Source organism: Poecilia reticulata, chromosome 20 (assembly GCF_904066995.2).
Source record: "Poecilia reticulata chromosome 20, P_reticulata-male-v2, whole genome shotgun sequence".
Lineage (NCBI taxonomy): Eukaryota > Metazoa > Chordata > Actinopteri > Cyprinodontiformes > Poeciliidae > Poecilia > Poecilia reticulata.
This window is the reverse complement of record NC_088849.1, coordinates 21,591,306-21,610,888: the sequence shown is the minus strand read 5'-3', so window position 1 is coordinate 21,610,888 and position 19,583 is coordinate 21,591,306. Positions and strand designations below refer to the sequence as shown.

The 19,583-nt window shown below is 40.7% G+C and overlaps 2 protein-coding genes and 1 long non-coding RNA gene across 5 annotated transcripts in view; 2 read left to right on the top strand and 1 right to left on the bottom strand.

Annotated features, from left to right (window-relative positions):
- Positions 1-116: 116 nt before the first annotated feature.
- Positions 117-14,294, bottom strand: LOC145549349 (uncharacterized). 2 transcript variants are annotated; one of them, XR_014085285.1, is made up of 3 exons: positions 13,980-14,294; positions 12,559-12,794; positions 117-330 (listed from the first exon to the last, which is right to left on the bottom strand). It is a non-coding gene; the product is annotated as an uncharacterized LOC145549349 (long non-coding RNA). The 2 variants fall into 2 exon arrangements; XR_014085284.1 differs by lacking the exon at positions 117-330 and having other exon boundaries at positions 11,913-12,794.
- On the top strand, positions 5,868-11,756 carry ptchd3a (patched domain containing 3a). The gene is made up of 4 exons (XM_008396495.3): positions 5,868-7,571; positions 8,832-8,953; positions 9,806-9,951; positions 10,030-11,756. The coding sequence occupies exons 1-4, from the start codon at positions 6,861-6,863 to the stop codon at positions 11,598-11,600; spliced, it is 2,550 nt and encodes an 849-aa protein (XP_008394717.2). The 5' UTR covers positions 5,868-6,860; the 3' UTR covers positions 11,601-11,756.
- Positions 14,295-14,640: 346 nt separating the features above from the next.
- The window catches only part of gpr158a (G protein-coupled receptor 158a), a 72,950-nt gene continuing 68,007 nt past the window's right edge, over positions 14,641-19,583 (top strand). For both annotated transcript variants that reach the window (XM_008396494.3, XM_008396493.3), the window contains exon 1: positions 14,641-15,526. In XM_008396494.3, coding sequence (XP_008394716.1) covers positions 14,694-15,526 — 833 coding nt within the window. In that variant the 5' untranslated portion in view covers positions 14,641-14,693. The remainder of the gene's footprint in view (positions 15,527-19,583) is intronic.

Here is a 19,583-nt window from a genome sequence, read left to right as displayed (position 1 = left end):
GTCATTGACTTTACAGCAGTCCCTCATACAGAACATGCATGTTATGATAGTGGAGAGGAAGAACTCCCCTCTACCAGTTTGTGGGTTCAGAACCAGAACCGGGCTCAGTACCGGCAGCTATCTGCCACGACCGACTGGAGCTGAGAGACGACGGAGCGGAGACACAACAACGGGTCAGCTGACCAGGAGAACTTTCCATGTTCATGGAAGTGAAAAGTTAACAGCAGGAGAGGAGACGGATGACAATCAGGTGGTGGCAGCATCATGTCAGCTGATGGCTCCTCCAGGAAGGAACCACAGCCAATCAGGACGCCAGACCAAGTGTAGAACCTACGGAAAGAAAAATAACTGAGAAAACAAAAAGTTAGAGACACCAGAGCGCCACCTTCTGGCCTCTCCAGGTCAGTTCAGGGAACTGTTTCTGACTTTGTGTATTCCTCTCCGTGGGCTGCCACCGTGGGGTTTGAGTGTCCCAGTGATTTGGGTCGGGTCTGCCGGGGCAAACGGGTCCTAGGTGAGGATTGGACCCGGAGCAGCCCAAAGATCGCTTAGAAATATAAACACAGAATGTTCCTGTGTAGAGATGGTGATATAGACAAGTCAAGGTTTCTCCCAGCGTTTCATCAGCCTGGCGGAAGATTCTTCAAAGGATTATTCACTTATTTCCATAGGTCAGAGTGACGTCAGCACACTTAATAAAGCCGCCATTTTGCGTCAAAGTCTTAAATATTGTTTTTAAAGAAGAGCAGATTGAAGGTTTTGAAAATTATGTGGAAATTTAGATGTTTTCTGAAGCTGCAATGATTTTTATATTTGTGGACTGTCAAACTAAATATTCCTGGGACTTTATGTATATTTAAATCTGTAATTATAATTCTGTGTCAATGAAATAAATTTCTGGACTCAGTCATTGTTTATAAAACTTGCTGAGATTATGTAATTATTGTGCTCTCAAACCATTTATCTTTATTGGTATGTCTGTCATCTCAATAAAAATGTTAAGAACAGTTAAGCATTTCTGGAACATTGAATTTTTTCTTCACTGACAGGGAAGGTGTCTTATAATGCCAATAAAATAAAATGTTGTAACAGGACATGATGTTATAGCACCAAAAAACAAACAGTTCCATTGTAGCCATTTTTATGGGTTTTTTATTGATGTTTTAAAGTTTCACCGCCTTTAAAACATTCCTTGAAAGTCACAAATGAATCATTTGACAATTTGGACGTAGATTTGACTTTGAATTTCTATACCTGCTGGGGCAAATTGGGTTTTTCTGGAAATTTGGTTGGGTCCAGCTCTTAGTTCTTAGAAGAAACGTGTAAAAAATGTTTTGCCTTTCTTGAGAAGCTTATGTCATTTCCAGGAAAACTGTTGCTTAATTTTTGTTCAGTGCGAAGGTCTGCAGGAATTTTGCAACCAATAAAATTCCTTCTGGAAATTTCAAACCTGATCAGAACCAATGGAGACCAGCAGCTGGTTTCTGCAACAGCCATCAAACTTAAAATTTTACCTTAATGTTTTACATCATCATGGCCATGAATCTCATTGATTTGATGCTTTTAGTGATTTATTTAAACCAAATGGAATTGATACACAACACGAAGTTTGACGATTGGAATGAACGTCATAAGAGTAAAATGTTTTAATTTTTACACATTGTTGGTTAATTGTCTTTTAGCAAATGGCACCTGAATCACAAACGTTTTGTTGTCTGATGTTTGAGCTCTCATCTTGGCCGAACTGGTAGAGATTAAAACACAGCTGAGGTCATTTTGATCAAAACTGGTTTTGTGTTCGTATTTGGCTGCCATTCATTTAAATAGATTAAAAAATTCAAGTAATGACTGTCAGTGTGTAACTTTTATTAAAAATATATTTTCACAGATTTGAAACTGTGACCATGTCAGGACTTGCAAAAATAAAAAAATCAAGCTTCTCTGCCTTCTCCGAGTGCTAATTTAAAACTATCAGAGCCTGGGGGCGGGGCTTAGCGCTGTAAATCACCTGGTATAGCCTGTTGTGAATGCTAAAGCTAGTTAGCATGTCGACTGATTATGACAGATAAACAATTTTCCTGTAACTATAAGTCGGTTCTCCACCATTGGAACATTTAGAATCAAATACAGGAGTGTGATTGACAGCGATAAGACCCGCCTCCTGGCTCTGATTGGCTATTTTTGGTCTGGAGCGGCGTAGTTTTTCTACTAGCTTAGGCAGGATGTGGAGGAGATTATTTGTCCCATAAACTGTCATGAAATGGTGACAGTTTAACAAATATTTAAAAAAACATACATACTGCAGCTTTAACACAAAACTGGTCTAAAGCCAATGAGCCTGTATTATTTGATGACAGTAGCTTTCAGTAGGGAATCTTGAAGTTTCATGCATCTGCTGGACTGTGGTTGTGGTTGTGTGAATAGATGGAAAGCCGAGCCATATTTGGTAAATCTCTTTGCTAGCATGACCTGTGAACTGGAAAGCTGCCTTTTTAAGTCGGTGCAGTGAGAAAAACAAGATTTTTCTCTGTTCTATTTTCCTTACTGCTAAAGTTTAAATAACATATAATTCCTACCCTTGTGAGTATTCATTCTTCCGTGCTTTGGCTACAGATGAATATATTACATAGTACATGGTCACACATTGTAGCCCTCCTTGTAGCCGGTCTTAGCACTTGCTTCCCCTCATCTCCACTATGTATCTGCTGTTTGCTTCACCGTGAACATTGCCCTTATTAATCAAGCCTCTTGGCAGGTGAGTGTGAGGAATCGGTAGTTAATAGTCTGGAGGAAGAGGAGGGTGGGAGTGCACAGGTGCATGAGTGTGTATGCACGTGTGAGTGGTGATGGTGAAGAGCGAGCCAGCTGTTGCTCAGCATCTAGTGACCCACGGCTGGCTGAGCAGGGATAATTGCAGGTACCAGCCTTTCCCCGTCTTCTTAATGTGAACTTTGGGCATAATGGAAGCTGCTTTTTCACAGGGGAAGGAAAAGGGAAAGAGAGAGGAGGAAATTAACCTGTTGAAAACCCGGCGGGTTATGGTTCGACCCGATAACAGTCCATCCTTCCACTATCGATACCTAAACTGACTAACACCATTAACTAGGATAATCGTAGAGATTCACACTACAAAACTCACTGGTCTGAGTGACTGAATGTGGAAAAAAACCCTTAAAGAATTAATATTAGTAATAAGAGTAACAGACTACTAAAGTTGTGAGTGGCCATCTCGACATCCTAACTGGGTAGTCGGAGTAAATTGAACGCAGCACAAGCTACACAGCTACATTGTACCTCTCCATGTTGATTGATTTAAAACATATCAAGTATTTCCTTAAAAAAATGAATACAGGACAAAAAAAGAAAAAATGATCCTGAACTAAACTTTTGAGTAGCTACATTAGCTAAGCAAATAACTAGCTAGCTTGCAGGTTTAGTAGCTTCATAGCTAAATGATAGATAACTCGTCTGTCTAGACTGGCATTTAGATTCTAAAAATGCTAGTCAGCCAAACAAATTTCACCTAGGTAGACAGTGAACAAGCAACTGAATAGGTTGGTAGCTCTAACCAGTTAATTACCTAGCTAGCTAGCTTAAAACAAGAACTCCAAAATTAGCTTACTTGCCACATAGATTCTTAGCTTAAATGTTAAGTAGCTAGATCATTACCTAAAGAAATGGCTAGCTTGCTAGCTAGGTAGCAACTAAACTTAGCACATGATCATCTATCTAGATAGCTAAACAAATGATTAGGTTGTAAGCCAAACTAATTTTAGACAGATAGAGAATAAAAAGGCAACTGTTTAGGTTGATAGATAGTTAGCTAACCAGATTACCTAGGTAGTTAGTTTAGCAAATATCTGTCAAGCTAACAGCTATCTAGCTTCTTAGCTAGACAAATGAATAGATATAGATAGATGGATGAGACACAAAGATATCAAGTATTAAAATACTTTACAGACATAGAAGTATCATCCAGTAATTCTCAACATCCTGTTCTCTTTTGCAGCCAACTAGCCTCAACACTAATTTACACCTAGCATGTCTCTTAAAGGTAGGAAAAAAGAAACAGGAGGGGGTGAGGAAGGTGTCAGAAGGAGCGCTTAACCTGAAATGATAACTGTTGGTGTTGGGATTGAACTCATTTACATATTGATGCAAACACATGGCTGAGCAACACCAAAAGTGCCAGTTTATTAGTAAGTATCTTTAATTAGACCTTACATAGTGAAAGACAATGACTCAATTAAAGGTGAGCAGAATAACTGAAGGATGTTAAAAGAAAATACATTAACAGAATGTCTTCATCAAGCTTCTGGATACTATCTGTCAGATTTTCTCCCTGTGATAAAATAGCTGGAATGCATCCATCAGTCATAGAATAATAAACTAAATGACCTTGATAGATCTGTGTGAAATAAGACACGAGTGTCGCCTCGGCTGAGAATGACAGCTGATTGACAGGCGTTAAATAACGGCAAGCCTAGTTATGACTCTGATTCCCACCCCAAATCTGATGTTAAAATCTTAAAAATAACATTTATAATACTTTATCATAACTCAATTCTGCTGTTTAGATTAGCACAACCGGGAGTCCTTTGGGTTGCTTTCCATATAAAATAGTTTGTGCACCTTATGATGATGGTTTATTTGGCACAGCGACATGGGAGGAGACACAGCAAACCTGAATGTGTTGGGGAAATTAAAACTCAATGTTCCTTGGTAGATATTGGAGATCAGAGATTGGTGTTCAGCATGACTTTGTATCTATATTCTCTAAGTCAGTTGGATCATTTTGGTGAAGTTTATTCTGTTTCCTCTTTTGTTTGTGTTTTCCGTTTTAATTTTTGGTTCATTCTTGATTGAGTTAGACCTTCAAAAGTAATTAACTTGGTTGAAGAAAGCAGATGGTAAGGTTTAAAGAGACTCCTCAGGGTAGCTTTTTGCCTTTTCTGGAACAGGAAATGCCTTGTCAGGTTGAAAATATTTAATGTTTTACACAAAACGGGCAATTACAGTTGGGTTTACCCTTTAATGTAGCCATTGTTCGTAGTGCTTCTTACGAACATCAATTTAAAGCTACAGTCAGCTGCGTGCAGGGTCTTGGTGCTCTCAATCAACCTTATGTACTTGCTGCTAAATGTACTAATGGCCGAGATACAACTTACCTTTGGACAAAAACAGTTTATCCACCGACATCGGTGGCTATGCTAACTAGCATTAGCATTCATGACAGGCTGTGCTAGCTGGAGAAAAATAGTTTTTCTGCTGACATCAGTGGCTATGCTAACTAGCATTAGCATTCATGACTGGCTGTGCTAGCTGCAGCATGGCAGAGAGCAAAGGAGGAAACTTGAGGGAGGAATGGGCAGCACCACACGGAGTGGTGACTGACAACGCTGATTGGTAATTTCTTGTTAGCACCCGGAGAAAGTAGTTGAGCTCGTTTTTTTCACAGATTATCCGTCTCATACCAAACTGTCACAACATATTCACACAGCTAACTATTGCTGATGCAAGGAGCGGCCATATTGGATCTCAAAGTTGGCTTGTTAAAGATTCTCCGGCTTTTTGAGCGGGAAGTCCGACTTCAGGGAGTGTTTCGGTTGATTTTTCCAACGTAGAAGTCAGAATTACTACATTATAAACCTACAGGTGTCTACTTCGATTTATGTAAGATGGTCTACGTTTGTTACTATGGAGATCCAGAATAAGACTTTGTAAGCATTATCAACAAAGTTATTGTTGATAATGTTGTTGATAAAAATGTCAGTGGTGTTATGTTTGGAATGCACCCATCACACATTTGTCTGTTTTCCAGTAATGCGTATAAAATATATACATTTTTGTGGACAAGGTTTGGTTTTGGGTTTTGTCTTTTCACATTTCTAGAAGTTGAAGTTTCCTTTTATTTGGTTCTAACTTGATTCTGTGAAGGAAGTACCCTCTATAATATTACCAGAACCTTATTCTTTATAATTATATTTACTGGATGTACACAAATGCTTCAGTGCAAATAAACAAAAGGCAAAACTTACAGAAAATAATTTAGGTTTTGTCTGTATGGGGTTGGTACTTTATATGTAGTTTGAGTTCACATGATGGAAAAAATGAGGAAATGCATCATAATTATTGATGTATTTTTGTAAAATCAATAGAAAATAGAAATACACTCACCAGACGAATAACTAAAGTGACTTGGGGAAAATGGTGATATTTTGGAGACATGGACTAAATATGAAGAAATAACTGAAACTCCTGCATGTGAAGCTTTTAATCCTGCTGTAAAAATCTGTCATAAACGGCTTTATTCTCACCCAAACGTCGGATCTTGACGTCAACAATCGTTATGGCACAAATTTCCGAGACGTTGCACATTTCTTAACTCCTATAAAGTCTGGGTCATGCGACACATGACGAGAAATAAAAACTTAAGTATCCGGTTGTTAAATCTGTCTACTTTAAAAGTGGTTAACCTTTAAACTCCAGCACAGTAAATCCATTGAACAGGATTCTTTTACAGCTTTCTTTTAGTGATTTATCACCTTTAATAGCCGGTTTTACATCTCAAAGGTGCAACAATTTCATTGTAATTTACAAAGACCACTCCTCTACATGTCTCCCGTTTACGGTAATAAAGGTGATATAAGTAAATGACAACATGTCGTAATTGATTTCACTTGACTTGGGTTTTGTCTTGCCCAACTTTTTTTTATCTTTTTAAGGTGGCTGCTTATCAGTGTTACTGGAAGGAGCCTCATTAACAGCAGTACTTTCCCTGACTTCGACTTTCTTGAAAGGTTGTTCCAGTCTTTATAAGGAAGGCTGTCCGTTCCTGTTCGAATCCTCCAGCAGTAAAGATGGGCTGCAGACGCACAGACTGCCTCTCTCGGCCTCTGTCGAACCTTTTCGAAAAGCTCGGCTCCACAGTTGGCTCCTATCCGCTGTATTTCTTCGTCATTCCTGTCTTGATCACAGCGTCTCTTAGTGGGGGGTTTGTTTTTCTCAAAGACAGAGAGGACAATGACCTGGAGCGCCAGTTTACCCCCAAGAAAGGACCCTCAAAGGCAACGAGGGCTTTCGTCAGGGACAACTTTCCGTACAACACCTCCATGTTTTCTGAGAACCGTTTGTACGACAAGGGGAACTTTGCATCCCTCATTGCCGTCTCAAAGAACAGCAACAATATTCTGGAAAGCCCAGCCTTTGAGGACATCATCAGACTGAACGAGAAGATCCTGAACATTTCTGTGGACAAAAGGCGGCTGGGATTCAGCCAGGTGTGTGCCAAAGCCAATGGAAAGTGCTTCTCAAACATCGTCCTGGAACTCATCGGCGGCAATGAAACCGGCGTCACCTACCCAGAACACAACCACGGGTCCGGTTTAGTCTTCCTGGGCTCTGCTCTTGGTGGAGTGGTAACAGATGCTAACAGCACCATCCAGAGGGCTCAAGCTGTGAAGCTCTACTACTATTTAAACAGCCAGGAAAGTGCAGCCCAGGCCTCGAAGTTATGGCTCAGAGAATTTAAAGCTCTGCTGTCGGATGAGATGGACAGGAACCACATTGACGTATGTGCTACTTCATTTGTTTAGTCAAAAAATTTCATATCCATACTTTTGTTTTAAATGGGATTAGAAACTTTAGTTTAATATATGAATTAAAAATATTTGTAGAATTTTTTGTTGGGTAAAAAACTTTCAAAACCAATCTAATCCTATGTATTAATGCCATTTTATCAAATCAAGTTATAACTATGACTGAACACATTTTTCTCGACAACTGAAAAATGTGCAACTGCCAAATCTGTACAATTAGGAAATTACATAAAGGGGACCTATTATGCAAAATTAGCATTTTGTAAATTTTTCTACCTCCATTTGGGTCTCAATTGCTTCTAACAACAGTTCAAACACTCAAAAAAACAACAGTTTTTTTGGGAGAATAACTTAATGTTTTTGGGTGTCTGGAAAATGAGCTGTTTCAAAACAACCTCCTGATAAGACACATCCAGCAGGCCTTGCGGAGTTACCTAGAAACCCCAACTGAGCCCATCCTGTTGCCTAGCAACACCCACAGAGTTCCAGCATATTTGATCAGCTGGTTTTGTCTCTGTATGTGCTGTACAATGGCTGCTGGAAAAGACAATCATTTTGTTGTTGAAACCACTTTCTGCATTCTCGTTGGTCGTGCAGAAGGCTCCGCTTCTGCTTTTCAAAGACGTACGGATATATAATTGCACATCCATGCAGCCATTTTCACATGTGAGTGCACATGTTGAGTTGGGGGGTGGGGGGGCATGGCCAGTGGCATTATTTGGATTTAAAGGGACAAGACCTCCTAAAAATGCTCATTGTGAAAGAATAAAATCTCATTGGCTTGTTTGGAAATGAAAATTGTTGACGCTTTATGCCAAACTGAAATATCTTTGGTATTTTTTGTGTAGATTAAACAAGAAACAGAAGAAAATTTTCTGTTTTAGTTTCAGTTCTTCACTGTTCTGATTTCTTTTGGCTTTAACTGCACGATAAGTAAAAAGCAGCCAAAGTCCAAGGAAGAAAAATAGAGAATAACCTCTTTAAATGTAAATTGATAATATAAAAACAACTTAAATTGAAGGTATTTTAACAGTTTGTAAATTGTGCTTTTGCTTTTTGTGAGAGATCATTAACTTTTACTGCTTGCTAAGAGGCATTCATGTATATTTCCACATAAATTGTAATTTGTTTTTGAACATCTCCTGCAATCCAAACCATGTTGAAACTGCAGCGCAGCTCAAATCACAACATTTGTGCGAAACATGATTTTCTTTCTGCTGTGCTGCTTTGCAGGTCTCTTACTACACCTCTAAATCCAAGCAGGAGGAGATCGACAGCCACACCGAAGATGGATTCCCTTTATTCCTCATCACTTACGCCTGTGCTATAAGCTTCTCTGTGATTTCCTGCCTGAGGTGAGGAGTGATCAGCGGCTGCCACGCAGTCAAACGCAGGACACGGAGAGCCGTTATTTATCAGTTTGAGCGATGAAAGAGTGACACACGCAGGAAACACTGCATAATTTCTGACTTAATGGGCTCAGAGATGAGTTGCTATTAATAAATGTTTGTGTGTAAGTGCAAGGGAGAAAATTTAAATGTAAGACAAAAAGTTTTATTTTTGCTAAATATGTAAAAAAAATAATTGATTTTTATTATTTAATTTGTGAATTCTTGCAGAAGTTTCACATGAAGTAATGTAAAAAAAATTTAACCAGAAATGTTTTGATAGCCAGAAATCTCTAAAAATATATTTTTGTAAGTGTTAAAACTGCATTTCTAACTTTTATTTAAATTTTTTACATATTTGTTGAAACTGTCATGATGTCGTGACAGTATGAGAAAGATACCTCTGCCTTCTCCCAGGGCTAATTAGAAACAACCAATCAGAGTCAGGGGGCGGGTCTTAGCGCTGTCAATCACCGCTCATGCTAGCTATGCTAAGCTGAAGCTAGCATAGACACAGATTTCCTGTATCTGCAAGTTGTTTTTTGACGATTGCCATATCTAGGAGTACACAAGGATGATTGACAGCGCTAAGACCCTCCTCCTGGCTCTGATTGGTTGTTTTTGGTCCGGAGAGCCAGACAGCAGCAGTAGCTCAGAAAGGAGATCAATGTTTTCACAGATTATGCGTTTCATAACAAACTGTCACAACATAATGACAGTTTGAACAAATATGTAAAAAAAAACATATTCTTTATATAAATTACGTACTGAGGCTTTAATAAAATACTAAATAAATAATTATTTTAACCTCCCTGGCAGATCGGACCACGTCAGGAACAAAATGTTGGTGGCTGTATTTGGCGTTTTAACCTCTGGGCTGGCGGTCGTCTCCTCTTTCGGCTTGCTGCTTTACATCGGAGTGCCGTTTGTCATAACTGTGGCCAACTCTCCTTTTTTAATACTCGGTGAGGAAACAAAGCAACATCTTTCTAATTCAACATCATTTGAGCAGATGCTAAAACAAGCATGTTACTTTTTCCTAGGAATTGGCCTGAACAACATGTTCATCATGGTGTCCGACTGGCAGCACAGCCACGTGAACGACCCCGTACCGAAGCGGATGGGTCACACCTACAAAGAAGCGGTGATGTCCATCACCATCACCGCCTTGACGGACGTCCCCAAGTTCTTCATCGGCGTCATGTCCGACTTCCCGTCGGTGCAGTCCTTCTGTCTGTACACCGCCACCTCCATCATATTCTGCTACGTCTACACCATCACCTTCTTAGGCGCCTTCATGGCTTTAAACGGCAGGCGGGAGGCTAGCAACCGCCACTGGCTAACCTGCATGACCGTACCATCAGAGAAGTCAGCGAACCAGACGGAGATGTACAACATCTGCTGCGTGGGAGGAAGCTACGATAAGCTCACAGGAGCGGAGAAAAAACAACCAGCGAGTAATTTCTTTAAGGATTACTACGGACCATGTTTGATGAAACCGTGGGTTAAAGGCGTGGTAGCCTTTGTTTACCTGGCGTATTTAGCCACAAGCGTGTTTGGATGTTTCCATACTCAGCAGGGAATTGAACTTTATGATCTGGCAGCTGATGACTCTCATGTTACGAGATTCAACATTAAAGACAGGCAGTATTTTTATGATTATGGTCCATCTGTCATGGTCATTGTAAAAGGGAAATTGGCATACTGGGATAAGAATAAAAGATATCAACTTCAGGCATGCATAGAGGATTTTAAGGAGCTCCACTTCATCGATAGAGACATCTACACATCCTGGTTGGACTCTTACTTGTCTTATGGTCAAGAGAAACATCTAAACCTTGATGATAAGGATGTTTTTCTCTCAAATCTGCCTCCGTTTTTTGACTTATATCCATTTTTTAAGCAAGATGTGAACCAGACCGGAGACGCCATCCATGCGTCCCGGTTTTTCATCCAGACTGTGAATATTACCAAAGCCAGCGAGGAAATTAAAATGCTCAAAATCCTCAAATCTACTGTAGGCAGATGCCAGGCAGCGTCTTTATTGGTCTACAACCATGAGTTCATCTACTTTGACCAGTACGACGTTGTGGTGAAGAGCACCATTAAAAACGTCGGGGTTATCACGGCTGTGATGTTGGTCGTCTCGCTCCTGCTGATTCCCAACCCGGTCTGCTCCTTGTTGGTCACTTGTTCGATCGGTTCAGTCACTGTTGGGGTCAACGGGTTCATGGCTCTGTGGGACGTCAGTCTGGACTCCATATCCATGATCGTCTTCACCGTCTGCATCGGATTCACTGTGGACTTCTCCGCTCACGTGTCCTACGCCTTCGTCTCCAGCGAGAAGCCCCGTCCCGAAGACAAGGCCGTGGACGCTCTGTCCAGTCTGGGTTACCCCATCATTCAAGGCGCCCTGTCCACAGTTTTAGGGGTGTCTGTGTTGTCCTTGTCTGAGTTTCACACCTTCAGGACCTTCTTCAAGATTTTTTTCCTGGTCATGTTCATTGGGATGGTTCATGGCCTTGTTTTTATGCCGGTATTCCTGACAGCCGGTACATGCAGCTCAGATGAAGACGAAAAGCCCGAGGAAGATTTAAAATCCAGTAAATTGTGACCACTGGAGGGATGGTTGGAACATTTTAGGCTCAAAGGTTTAGAATTTTATGGACCAAAATGACTGAATGTATATATATTATAAGTTATTTTCATTTGTTGTCTGGGATTAATAATGTATTTTCCAGTATTTTTGTAAATAAATGTTACAGCATTTGATTTTGTTGCATCATTTTGTGTTTCTGAGGTTTATGTATTTGCAAAATAAATCAAAAAGGCTAACTATTTCAACTATTTCAGATTTACCCAACAGCAGTCCATCACAAGGCCAACACAGAACCACTGAGAACCATTAAACACACACAGACCTTAGTGATTTAAAATGATTGAACAGGTTTTAATACCAGGCAAAGATAACCTGAGCAAATGCAGAAATGCAGATTACATTTCTTTAAAAAGGAAAAATCTGTAAAATGTAACTGTACCTTAAATACATGTGTATTTGTTTCCTACTTAGTGTTAACCAGTGTGTTTGTATTGCACCAATTCATAACACGTAATTGGACTTTACAAGAAAAAAGTTAATTAAATCCAAGCATATATCCAATCTAATTGATCGTATTTATCAAAGAATGCAGTCAAGTTGAGTTTATTATTGAAACTGGTTAAAAAGTTTCAGAAATTGCCATTTATGACAATGATTTGGTTTGAAATCATTTTTCTTAATGCTAATTATTATTGTTTGTTTGGATCAGTGTATCCGGATATGGAAGTGTTTAGACGAGGTGGCAGCAGAGTTTTTGACTCGGTTGTTCAACAACATCGTAAAGAGTGAGAAAATGCCTGAATATTCTGGTGACGATTTTTAAGGGTGAGACTTTTTTTTGTGTGAAAAATCTTGTTCTGTCCAGCTAGAAGCACAAAGACTGAAGCAGACAGTACGAATCAATGAAAGCCGTCATGCAGGTGGCTCAAAGCAGCTGCCCAAACAGCTGTACTCAATGAAATCAAACACAAACCAGGGATGCAGCTTGACGTAGTTTGGTAAACAAAAGCCAAGAGATCTTCCAGGTCTGACTTGCAATATCTTCCATCTTTCATCGCAGCTCTTGGGTCGACTGTGGGCTCTGCCACCCTCCGTCACGCCTGTCTTCTCTCACCGCTGGACGAGATGCTTCTGGTCCACACAGCGTGACGTGACAGACCCAAACACCCCGAGGAGAAAAGGAAGACGGATGAAATTTAAGAGCTGAACCTAGGAAGCAAAAAAGAATGACAATGAGGAGAAAAGCTTGTTTTATCAAACTCTGATTCATTCAGCAGACATGTTTCATGTCAATTTTTCTTGTATCTTGGGTAATAAATTACATTTAAAAATTAAATTTAAACACCTCATGAAAAACTATACACCAAATCTTTGCTTAATACTTTAATGCTTAGCTTTCACTAACAGCAGACCATCCCTCCATTTATTATTAAAGTTGTTGATAATGAATTCAATTGTGAAATTTATCAAAGGCAGAACTCAGTAAGAAAGAAAAAAAATGAACGTCTGCTTTCGGTTCAGTGACTGAAATTGTTCAAGGAAGTGGCAAATTACTACTTTATGCTAGCAGCTAGCTTATGTAGCGCTAAAGTTAGCTTTTAAAGTAATAGCAACAATAAGCTGACATTCTGATTTTACATTTGATTCTATGCTAAGTAATGAGCGGGGGAAAAATAATCTTCTGGAGTTCTTTCTACTTTTGAATTAATGTTTAAAAACTAGTTTCTCTCCATGAATTATTAGCTGTATGTAGAAGCTAAGCGGCAGTGCTAGCAAGTGTGTCGCAGACAATATGTTTATTTGTTCATATTTAATGTAATTTTTTGTATAATTTACCTAGTATTGTATTACTATATTTGGTGGAATTGTGTATTATATACAGCCGGAAGACAAGTTCGTTTGGACTTAATCTTGACAAAAAAAAAAAAAATCAAAATCAATTTCTTTCAATATGAAACTTATGAAACTTGAACAAAAATGGAAAGTATGTGTTTGTGTCTGGTGAATTTTTGGTTAAAACAAACTCGTTTTCATTCAGTGAATAATTTTTACAATTAAAAGTAGCTAATTACATTTACTCAATAAGTTTATTTGATTACTTTTTTCATTAAAAAAATACTTTTAGGAGAATGTTTACTATTTTACATTTAAATATTAAATGACTCACAATTTGATCAATTTACTCACTTTTTAGCAAATAGCTACATTTTTACTCTAAAAGTAATTTCTTGGACTGCTACTCTTTATTTTTTACTTCAGTAAAAGTATGTTGACAATGTTTGGGTACTCTGCCCAGCTCTGAGTATGAACAGCGATACTTCATAATTAAGTTACTCAAGTAGTACAGCGTAAAAATTCATTTTTCCAAAACAGTAACTGAGTAAATGTAAGTACCAACTCTGTGAGTAATATGCGGTTCTTATCGTCGCATTTGGTGTAAATCAGGCGCTTTCCTCTGATAAACCTCTCCGTCTGCCTCAGCACCCTGGACAGCGTCTTCTCTCCGCTCCACCAAACGCGGCTCGGTGATTGACAGAAGCGGCGGCCATAGGCGGATCGATGCCGCTCCCGGAGCCCTATGAGGCGGACGGGAAGACTTGGAGGGGGCGCTCGGAACCTGACGCGGTTGTCCCCGGCTTCTATAGGCCCGCTCGGTGTTTGCCGCGGTCGGAAGAGGGCGGAGTGCGTTTTGCTCATCCAAGTGAGGAGCTCCCTGACTCTTAAAAAATATATAAATATAATAACAACAAGGCTCCTTCTCTACCCCTCCCTCCTTCCCTTCTCTCCTTCCTTGCGTGTCGTTTTGATTCAGTGTATGTAGCCCACACGCAGGGGGAGAACATCCGCCGCACAGCAGAGCCAAGACTGAGAGGGGATCTTCAACATCAACAAGCTGCATGAGGCATCTCTGAGAAGAGAGAGAAAGAAGGACTATCTACCTGACTCCAACAATAGAGGTGCAGGTGTTTCAGAAATATCCTACAAGTGGTGATGCGATGGTTTAGAGGAGCAGTTTTGGTCGATTCTTCAAATCACGCCCGCCCGACGACGCTGTAAAATCCCCCCGCCTCCTCTTCAGACATCTGTGGACGCTTTCTGCAGGGGGAGATGGCTGTTTTCCGGCTCTCGTTGCTGCTGCATGTGGGCTTTGTGATCGGGTCGAGCCGGTTCGACGCGGACCGGTCAGCCGTCGGGGAGGAGGAGGTGGAGGCGAACCTGGGCGCTCGGCTGGCGCACCTCCGTGCGCCTCGCCTCGTTCCTGGGGAGAAACCGGAGGAGCATCTGCACCGGGTGGTCACGGCTTTCCTGCACACGGGGGACTCGACCACCTTAAGGCACGCCAACTGCTCGGGAAAGTACGAGCTCACCTCTCTGCTGCCTGGAAGGTCACACGAAACCCCGCATTACTCCATGAGCGGCGTGCTGGAGACGGTGCTGCACGCAACCAACTTCCTCAACATGATCCTGCAAGCCAACAGGTCCAGGGAGCACAACCTGCGGCGAGACATGGAGTGGTACCATGCCCTGGTGAGGAGCATCCTGGAAGGGGACGCCAAGATCCACCGGGCGGTGGTCACTTTCGGCGGGGATGCGTCGTTTGCGGGGCCCCCGGTGCTCCTCCAAGCCACCAGAGCCGGCGGGGAGATTGTGCTCCAAGACCTCCCCCGCATGGCGCGCCGCCATCTGCACAACCGCACCGCGGACACCGAGTGGTACCACGGGATGAGAGAGAAGCAGGAGCCCAGGTTCCACAAAAGGGTTCTGAGTAAAGGTGGTGACGGATCACCGGAAAGAGCCGAGAGTTTCATCCCTGACCGAACGCACGTCAGGTGGTCTGCGCCTTACCTGGAGTGTGAAAATGGGAATTTTGTCCCCCGTTGGCTTCTGACGCTGTCCGCAGCTTTCTACGGCCTGAAGTCCAACCTGGATCCGGAGTTCAGGTAGAAACTCCGCCGAATTAACTTCAGTTTGTTTATAGAGTCAGACAATACATGTAATTTATGGGCATTTCACAAGACCAACAGGTCCAATTCATGTCTAGTTATAATGTTCGACTCAGTTCTGTTCCGACTTGGAAAAATCTAGAGTTTAAGTTTCTTAAAGTCTCGATGGAAGAGGTCAGCATTTCCCGACTTAATTTGTAAATCCATAACTCCAAACATTGTAACCATTCCACCATTTCTTGATGTTTCGATTTTTTCTTCTGGAGCTGCAACTTTAACTATTATTTTAGCGATTAATCAATTACATGGACGATTAATCAATTCATTTGATTTTTCATAAAAACATTTTTTTTACATTAGTTATTTGTTTTCAGAAATGCAAATAACCAATTTCCTTATTTTTTTAAATATGAAAACGAAAATTTTATCACCTAAAATCCAGTCATACAACATTCCTTTAGTGAGTACTTGATCATTTGTAGCAAAGGATGCAGAAAAACATTCCTCTAACATCAACTTGTGAAAAGTTCAGCCCTTTCTGTTTGACTACAATACTATGTAAGGCTGATCCGTTGATTATTTTATGGATTTATTGATTAACAAATTAATAGAAAGGTACTTAAGACATTTTTTACAGTAATTTGAACCAGGCGAAGCTAACTATACCTATTGAGGAAGTTTGGGTAGAACATATATTTACATATCTATTTAGAATCTTAATTTTTTTTGTCTGTAATGATTGCTAAATTAGTTGACGATTATTTCAATAATTGATTAATCGCTTCAGCCATAGTTCCATCTGTTTTAAAAAAGGTCAATTTATTCATCTTTCAGTCAATTTTCATGATACATTTCTGATTTGTTACTTTAAAAACTGGTCAAAAATGTTATAAAGACTTGAAAAAATGAACAAATCCCATAATAATGTTAACAATCGAAGCCTTCTGATGCTGTAACTTTAAGTGGTGAAAAGTTGCCCAATCTCATTGGATTCAGTCGTCAATTTTGCAGGAATTCCTAAGAACTAAAATGTTTTGATAACATTTTATTCCCTTATAATTAACTAACGTGAAACGCTACGTCGCCAATTAAAACAAATTAATAATCTGTGAGTTCAGTTTGGTTTACTCAGCACTTCATTTCCAAATCTGGAGAGTCTTCCCTGAGCTGATTCCCCCTGCAAACGTGCAGCCTCCCACCGACTTCCCTCTCCTTCCAGGAGGGGGTTTCTCCTCTCCTCCAGTCTGACAAGGCGGCGGGGTGCTAAAAATAACCTTGATGTTACTGGATGTAGCTGCGGTGGAAAACCTCTGGCTACAGGCCCTAATTCATTTTTCAGACTCACTCGTCTGGATGCTTTGCTGCACAGGAAGTGTCGCGTGTCATTTCTTTTTCTTTTTTTCATCCCCCTCCATGAGAAACTGTTTCTAAAATCTGACACATACAAACGAGGCAACACTTAACGCCTTGGTTGCACCTTTACGCTATAAAATGCTTTTTTTTCTCCTTTCAGAAACCGCATGTGCCGGTGATTGGCTCGTTGTGTTGTGGTGCTTTTACTTGATCTTTAATTGATACGCTTCGGTTGCTCACACACAAGCATTAATTGCAAATGAGACCAAAACCTGCGGTGATTACGCTGTAATAGGCTATCAGATAGCAGACATTATCCCAGTCCGAAGCCTCTGAGAGCAGCTTTACATGTTTAGACTGGAGCAATTTGATTGCAAATTCACAAGCAGCGCCTGAGGTGATGAATGTGATCACACTCCCATCTTTTGTTAGCATCTAAAACTTCACTCTAAGAAAAACGATGAAAAAGAAATCTGGCTTACATTTTGTTATGCTGAATGCAAATACATTCAAACATCAATTAGTAATTAAATGGTTGTAGAATGAAGCTGTTGCTGTTTCTTATTGCCCTGCAGAGAGAAAGCTCATTTCTAACCACATGATGATGGGAGTTTATGTATTAAAAACAAACAAACAAAGCATTGCTGCTTAATTACTGGCGTTCTTTAGTTGATATTTGGTCGTCTGAGCTAATTTACCTTTGGAGCCTCAGGCAGGTTGAAGCTAACAGCAGGGATCAATATTTATTTCACAATTCAAGAGGGATATTATTTTTAAAGATAGAGTGTAAATACAAAACAGAGATAAGAAGATATGAAAGGTCAATGGATGGATGGATGGATGAACAGTTGGATGGATGGATGGATGGATGGATGGATGGATGGATGGATGGATGGATGGATGGATGGATGGATGGATGGATGGATGGATGGATGGATGGATGGATGGATGGATGGATGGATGGACAGATGAACAGTTGGATGTTTGGATGGATGGATGGACAGATGGATGGATGGATGGATGGATGGATGGATGGATGGATGGATGGATGGATGGATGGATGGATGGATGGATGGATGGATGGATGGATGAACAGTTGGATGTTTGGATGGATGGATGAACAGATGGATGGATGGATGGATGGATGGATGGATGGATGGATGGATGGATGGATGGATGGATGGATGGATGGATGGATGGATGGATGGATGAACAGATGGATGTCTGGATGGATGGATGAACAGTTGGATGAACAGTTGGATGTTTGGATGGATGGATGGATGAACAGTTGGATGAACAGTTGGATGTTTGGATGGATGAACAGTTGGATGAACAGTTGGATGTTTGGATGGATGAACAGTTGGATGAACAGTTGGATGTTTGGATGGATGAACAGTTGGATGGACAGTTGGATGAACAGTTGGATGAACAGTTGGATGTTTGGATGGATGAACAGTTGGATGTTTGGATGGATGAACAGTTGGATGTTTGGATGGATGAACAGTTGGATGTTTGGATGGATGAACAGTTGGATGTTTGGATGGATGAACAGTTGGATGTTTGGATGGATGAACAGTTGGATGTTTGGATGGATGGATGAACAGTTGGATGGACAGTTGGATGAACAGTTGGATGAACAGTTGGATGTTTGGATGGATGAACAGTTGGATGTTTGGATGGATGAACAGTTGGATGAACAGTTGGATGAACAGTTGGATGTTTGGATGGATGAACAGTTGGATGTTTGGATGGATGAACAGTTGGATGAACAGTTGGATGGACAGTTGGATGTTTGGATGGATGAACAGTTGGATGTTGGGATGGATGAACAGTTGGATGTTTGGATGGATGAACAGTTGGATGTTTGGATGGATGAACAGTTGGATGAACAGTTGGATGAACAGTTGGATGTTTGGATGGATGAACAGTTGGATGTTTGGATGGATGAACAGTTGGATGAACAGTTGGATGGACAGTTGGATGTTTGGATGGATGAACAGTTGGATGTTGGGATGGATGAACAGTTGGATGAACAGTTGGATGTTTGGATGGATGAACAGATGGATGAACAGTTGGATGTTTGGATGGATGAACAGTTGGATGAACAGTTGGATGAACAGTTGGATGTTTGGATGGATGAACAGTTGGATGTTTGGATGGATGAACAGTTGGATGTTTGGATGGATGAACAGTTGGATGAACAGTTGGATGTTTGGATGGATGAACAGTTGGATGTTTGGATGGATGAACAGTTGGATGAACAGTTGGATGAACAGTTGGATGAACAGTTGGATGAACAGTTGGATGAACAGTTGGATGTTTGGATGGATGAACAGTTGGATGAACAGTTGGATGAACAGTTGGATGAACAGTTGGATGTTTGGATGGATGAACAGTTGGATGTTTGGATGGATGAACAGTTGGATGAACAGTTGGATGTTTGGATGGATGAACAGTTGGATGAACAGTTGGATGAACAGTTGGATGAACAGTTGGATGTTTGGCTTCTTGCTGATCTGTTTTTTGTCGCCGATGAACCAAAATGTGAGGAAATGCCTCTGAAAGCCAAACAAACTGAGTCTGCGGCGTTTTTCTGAGCCGAATCCTGAGTTGGAGTTAAACGGATCGTACGTTTCCCTCCATCCTCTGTTCATTAGCGCTGATGCCTGCGTTGGTGTTTTCACGTCACTGAAAACCTCCA